Below are 6,012 nucleotides of genomic sequence, written 5' to 3'. Positions count from 1 at the left end.
GAGTCTGCCTTCTGGGTCTCTTCATCTCATACCAACCAACAGCATCCAACCCTCCTACTACTTCCAAGGTGGCTGCAGGAGCGAGGAGGACAGGAAGAGATGAGGCCCACTCCGTCCAGAACAACCTAATGTGCTCCTTGAGACTGCACCTCCTGCCCTTGAGGTCAGGGAGGTGGCTGACCTGCTTCAGTGGCTTCAGGCTGACCTGCTCTGGGGCTGCAGGGGGCAGAACTCCTGTAGACCAGGCCTTTGTGCATGGCTCACAGAAGCAGGGCCTGGTTGTCTGGCTGAATTGGTTAGACACAGACCATTGCCCTTGACAACACCCATTCCTGTCACTTTGAGACCAGTACCTATTGTCATGAGGTGCACCATGAGCATTTGCTCAGTTGAGTGTGGCATCCCTTCCAGGGCTGCTAGACAGGAGAAGGCACCACAGACTTGCAGATGTGAACCCACTCCCCCTCTACCCTCCATCGTCAGTCAGGCCCTCAAAGACCTGAAGATACCAGCAACCAAGGGAGCTCTGAGAGCCCCCTTTGAGAAAGCAGCACTGCTGGAAATAGGAAGCCAAGTGGGGGTCCCTAGGCAGTCAGGGGTAAGGGTTTGTAACTTCTTTCCAAGGTCACAGCATCACTAATGGTTTGAAAACCCAAGAGCAATGTCACCCCATCTCTACGATGAGCCTGGCAATGTGTGAAGGGACAGGGCAGGAAGATAGGAGGAGGGGGTAGGTATAACCACCTGTAGACACATGAGGTCCTATAGCAGGGGAGTAGAGGGTTCAGGGTGAGTTTCCAGAATAATGGTCATTTGGGGACCAAGAGAGGGTTCAGTCACAGGGGGCAGAGGTGGGAGGAACACCCAGGCTGAACACTTCGGGAGATCCGTGTGGTCTGCTCACCTAAGCCAGGGGTGCAGCCTTGTAAGAGAAGCAGAGCTCAAACTCAGTAGCTAGGTGGGGTGGGTGACATTGAAAGATTGCTTTCAAGAGATTGAAAGCCAAGAGCCAGAAGCTGAGGCATGATGGAATGCAGACAGGGAGAGGTTGACAGAAGCCACAGGGCACAGGTAATCTCACAGGCAATGCCTTGGTCTCGTGCCCCTATGGGGCCAGCTCCATAGTGCAAGGGGCACTACTTCACTTTGCTGTCATCTCTAAGCCGCTGACCTTGAATAGAATTAGTGCTCCAAAGAGTCTAATATGGGCCCCAGCTGAAGAGGATTGCAGGTAAACCAGCTTTCACAGGCACCCCACTTCACAGTGCAGGAGGTCCTGTCCCATACACCACTTCACCTGTGCCATGGTTCTCAAACTTCCCCCCCATGGTCATTCTGATGTCAGTGGTCTGGACACACTATGAGAAACACCGATTCAGGGTTTCACAACTCACAATGACCCCATCAGATCGTGTGGTTGCTATATTGCTGTAGTCCCCACTTTTCTGGTAAGGAAACAGGCTCAGCTGAGCTAAGGAACATGTCTAAGGTCTTAAGTTATAAAAGTAACCTCAAGCTTTCTTGGGGTCACCACACTAACAGGAGGTTATAGGATCTAGGAGGGTCTAAGCAGGAGAATGGGATGAGCCAGCGCCCCTCTCCCACCCTGCTTTCTCCACCTAAACACACCCTGCCTTTCAGACTCACCCCCACCCAAAATGGCTTCCTTTCATGTCAGCCAACTGCTAGTTCTCCAAGGTTCCTTGCTTCACTGAACCCCTCCTGTTAGTGAAGCATCCCAGAGACCCTAATTCCTGGGAAGGATACAGGCCCGTATGTGGACCAGGAAGTCAAGGAGGTGGGGCTGCAGAATGACTTTTGAGAGTCCTTGCTCCATTAATTTTTTTTTTAATTTTTGTTTTAATGTTTATTTATTTTTGAGACAGAGAGACACAGAGCATGAACGGGGGAGGGGCAGAGAGAGGGGGAGACACAGAATTGGAAGCAGGCTCCAGGCTCTGAGCCATCAGCCCAGAGCCCGACGCGGGGCTCAAACTCACGGACCAGGAGATTGTGACCTGAGCTGAAGTCGGACCCTTAACCGACTGAGCAACCCAGGCGCCCCCATTAAATTTTTTAAATTATACTTTACAAATGCATTGATATAAAGATGAATATATTAATATCATATATTAAAACATTTTCTTTGATCTAAAAGTTCATTTATTCTAGCTTTAAAAGAAAACATTTTCATGGGCCTCTCTTGGTAGCAGAAAAATGCCCCACCCCCAAAGATGTCCATGTTTTCTTTTCATACCTGGAATCTGTGTTGATGTTAGAGTACATGGCAAAGGAGAATCAGGGTTGCAGACAGAATGAAGGTTTCACGTCATCTAACCTTAAAATAGGGAGGGGCGCCTGGGTGGCTAAGCATCAGACTTCGGTTCAGGTATCTCGCAGTTCTCAAGTTCAAGCCCTGTGTCGGGCTCTGTGCTGACAGCTCAGAACCCGGAGCCTGCTTCGGATTCGGTGTCTCCCTCTCTCTCTGCCCCTCCCCCATTCGTGCTCTGTCTGTATCTCTCAAGAAATGAATATACATTAAAAAAAATTTTTTTTTAATTAAAAAAAAAAATAGGGAGATTACCCATGTATCATCTGGGCAGCCCAAAGTCATCACAGGGTCTTTAAAAATGGAACGGAATCAGAGGAGGCAGTCGGAGAGGTGGCAGCGTGAGGACTTGTCCTAATGTTCCTGGCTTTGAAGACGGAAGAGGCTGCCAGCCAAGGAATGGGCAGTCTTTAGAATCGGTAAGGCTAAGGAACGGATTCCACCCAGAGCACCCAGAAATTCAGGCACGCATGCTGCCGACACTAGGAACTTAAGGCCCATTGAGAGCTCTGCGGACTTCTGATCTCCAGAATCATAAATAAATACATTTGTGTAAGTTTGTGGTAATTGTCACAGCAGCAATAAGAAACTAACACAACCGCTAAAAGTATGCTGGGCCCCAGGCACTGTGCCCCCTGGCCTGGTGGTCCGCGGACCCCGGGGCAGTCTCGGACCCTGCTCTGCCACTCACCAGCCGCCGACAACACGTGCTGCTTAATGTCTGGGCGCTGTGACGTAGGTGTTGCTTTCCCCCGTCTACCCAGCAACCCAAGGCTCGAGAAGTGAAACAATTCGCTAGTGAGCGTTTTTGCTCCAGAATCCAGGATGGGGGGGGGGGGGGGGGCGCTGCGTGGCCGCACAACCCTTTGGGTGCGACGCTGCTCTTCACCACTTGTAATGAAAGGGCCGCGAGGCCACCAGGGGGCAGCAGAGGCCTGACCCCGCCCGCCCGCCGTCCGACTGCGCCTGCGCGAGGCCGCGGCGGCGGGGGACGGGAAGTGGGCGGGGCCGGCCAGGAGCGGCTCGCAGGGTCCGGAGTGGCGGAGTAGCAGGTGAGGCCCTTGGGGTCTGGGGAATGAGGAGCCCGGGGCGGGGGGCGTGGGACCGGAGGGCTGACCGCGCTGGTGTGAGGCTCAGGTGGGGACCTGAGGCATATAGGGGTGAAACGAGGCGCTGAGGAACCAGAGGGTGCGGAATAGGGGGCTGGGGAGGCAAGGAGGCGGAGATGGGAAGACCCAAGGGGTTCAGGGGCCGAGTAGGGAAGCTGAAGAGCGGAGGGAACACTTGGGGGCCTGAGGAACTCGAGGCAGGGAATTGGACGGCAGGGAAGACAAGTATGTAGAATTGGGGGGCCATTGGGCCGACGGGGGTGTGGCCGAACCGAAGGCCAGGTGGGAACTGGGGGCGGTGAAGCGGAATGGATGCTGAGGGGTGACGTGCCCCCCATTTGCCCGGACCGAGCTCCCATTCCTAGGAGCATCTGGCCTGGACCCACTGCCCTGACCCCTACCCCACCAGTCCCTGCACCTTTGCCAGAGCACACCTCTGCCCACGTGCCCCTACCCCAAGGCCTGCCTCCACCCATGGCCCTCTTCCAAGTGTATTTAAAGTGAGTGTTTTAATAAAAGGGAATCCTTGGACTGCTGCAACTTTAGCCCCAGATGTGTGAAATCTAAATCTCAGGCAGGGAGGTGATGGACTCCACCACCACTGGTAGCTGTGTGACCTCACCCAAGCTTCCCAACCTCTGTGCAATAGGGAGAAATGACACCTGATTGTAGATATTTTAATGCAGGACCTAACACATGGTGAGGACCGGTTGATGGTGATGGACTCCTCCCCCACAGCCTTCCATCCAGCAGAACACAGGTCCTTATGGTATTTCCTGGGACAAGTTCTGTGGGCCGAGCTGTACTCCCACCATGGGAGATAGAATGTAGGGCCAACACTCTGAGGTCATCTCTAGCTTACTTCTGCCCTTTATGCCCATATCTGGCCTGTTGTCAAATCTCACTCTTTTCTTCCTACAACTGAGCTGAAAGTGACAAAAGGCATCAGAAGACCTCATGTGAGTCCGGCTTTGCCATTTCCTCATGTGTGACCTTAGGCGGGTTGTTACCCTCCCCAAGCCTATTTCTTCATTCACAGTGTGGCCTGACAGCATGTACTTCTCAGCCTAGTTGTGCAAGAGGCATCAAAACAAATACCAATGTGAAGACCACTTTGAAAGTTGTAAACCTCTATACAAGTTCATTTGTAGAATTCCTTTTGAGATATTGCCTGAGGCCAACCCTGTCTTTAAAAACCTTTCTTTGCTGATCCCTGTTCTCCAAAGAATGTTTTAACTTCCTCTTTGAAGGTGCCAGTCCTCAGGCTGCTTATCTCAGCCTACACCACCCACTGGCAGTGGCAGAAGGCAGCCAGCATCTTGCTTCTGCCGTCACACTTGCCAGGTTCCCTGCACAAAGGGCCATGATAACACCCAAGAAGACAGGGGTGGGCTTCCTGACTTCAGTACAGAGAAAGTAACACCTGTAAAAAGTGGTTGCACAACAGTGTGAATGTACTTGATGTCATAGAACCGTAGACCTAAGAATTGGGGTAGAATGATAAATTGTAGGTCATGTATATTTCACCACATTTTTTTTACATTTATTTATTTATTGAGAGTCATAGAGCACAAGTTGGGGAGGGGCAGAGAGAGAAGGAGACACAGAATCCAAAGCAGGCTCCAGGCTCTGAGCTGTCAGCACAGAGCACAACGCGGGTCTCAAACTCACAAACCATGAGATCATGACCTGAGCCAAAGTCGGACGCCTAACCAACTGAGCCACCCAGGCGCCCCTTACCACGTTTTTTAAAGAGAAAAATGTCACGTATGTAGAAAAGGATCTGGAAAATTGACACCATATTCTTCCCCGCGGTTGCTTAGGAATAAAGAAAGAAAATTCTCCATTTACGGACAAGTTTTTAAAGATGAAGGCGATACTTTGTAACGATGCAGTTTCCGTTCTTAAGGATTGCTATTTTTTGCATTACTCCTACCTCCTGAAGTCAAGCAGGACTCTCAAGTATTTTGTCCACACGATCTAGAAAAATGCAGTTGTACACATATGCATTAGTTGAGCTTATGAGTCAAAACTGATAAACTAGAGGAAAATAAGTATTTTTTATTTGGGGTCTAGCACATGGAAGAACGTGTGCTAGACCCAAAGGTGTGACAGTTTCAGCAGAGCTTGGATCAAAGAGGTCTGAGGGGCAAAAGGGTATGCCACGAGGCAAGGCACAGGAACTCGGAGGTGAGGGGCTGGACCAGGGTGATGAGCACAGAAATGAAAGAAGGGAAGCCAAGAGGGACTGAATCCCCAGGCTGGTGACCAATGATGGGTGGGCAGGGTTTCTGTTGCAGTTAGGGGCCAGGATCCACAGACTCCCGAGTGTGAACCCCACTGAGGGACTTCCAACAACTCACTTGGTTCTTTTGCTGCAACCCCCACCTGTAAAGGGGGATTAATGACAACAGGTTGCCGGGAGGTAAAAAGACGGAGATGCAGGAAGACTGCCGTTGTTGCTGGCAGCCTCGGGCCCCTGGCAGATGTAGGCTGGCGGCACCGTTATGCTGGCCTCCGCAGCTGCCAGCCGACGAGCAGCATCATTCCCGGAGTCCCGAGGACCCGGCCATG

At 51.8% G+C, this 6,012-nt stretch overlaps 2 protein-coding genes across 2 annotated transcripts in view; one reads left to right on the top strand and one right to left on the bottom strand.

The window, feature by feature from the left end:
- Positions 1 to 6,012, bottom strand: part of LOC123588391 (GAS2-like protein 1) — a 30,508-nt gene that overhangs the window by 24,321 nt on the left and 175 nt on the right. The window contains exons 2-3 of the mRNA XM_045459267.1: positions 4,722 to 4,787; positions 3,021 to 3,397 (exon numbers count right to left, since the gene is read on the bottom strand). Coding sequence (XP_045315223.1) covers positions 3,021 to 3,397; positions 4,722 to 4,787 — 443 coding nt within the window. The remainder of the gene's footprint in view (positions 1 to 3,020; positions 3,398 to 4,721; positions 4,788 to 6,012) is intronic.
- PPM1F (protein phosphatase, Mg2+/Mn2+ dependent 1F) overlaps positions 3,260 to 6,012 on the top strand; it is a 30,156-nt gene continuing 27,403 nt past the window's right edge. Inside the window, exon 1 of the mRNA XM_045459394.1 lies at positions 3,260 to 3,381. The gene's annotated coding sequence lies outside the window, so the exon portion shown is untranslated. The remainder of the gene's footprint in view (positions 3,382 to 6,012) is intronic.

This window comes from Leopardus geoffroyi, chromosome D3 (assembly GCF_018350155.1).
Source record: "Leopardus geoffroyi isolate Oge1 chromosome D3, O.geoffroyi_Oge1_pat1.0, whole genome shotgun sequence".
In the NCBI taxonomy this organism is placed as follows: Eukaryota; Metazoa; Chordata; class Mammalia; order Carnivora; family Felidae; genus Leopardus; species Leopardus geoffroyi.
Note: the sequence above shows the minus strand (reverse complement) of the source record. Positions and strands in the feature narration are given on the sequence as shown.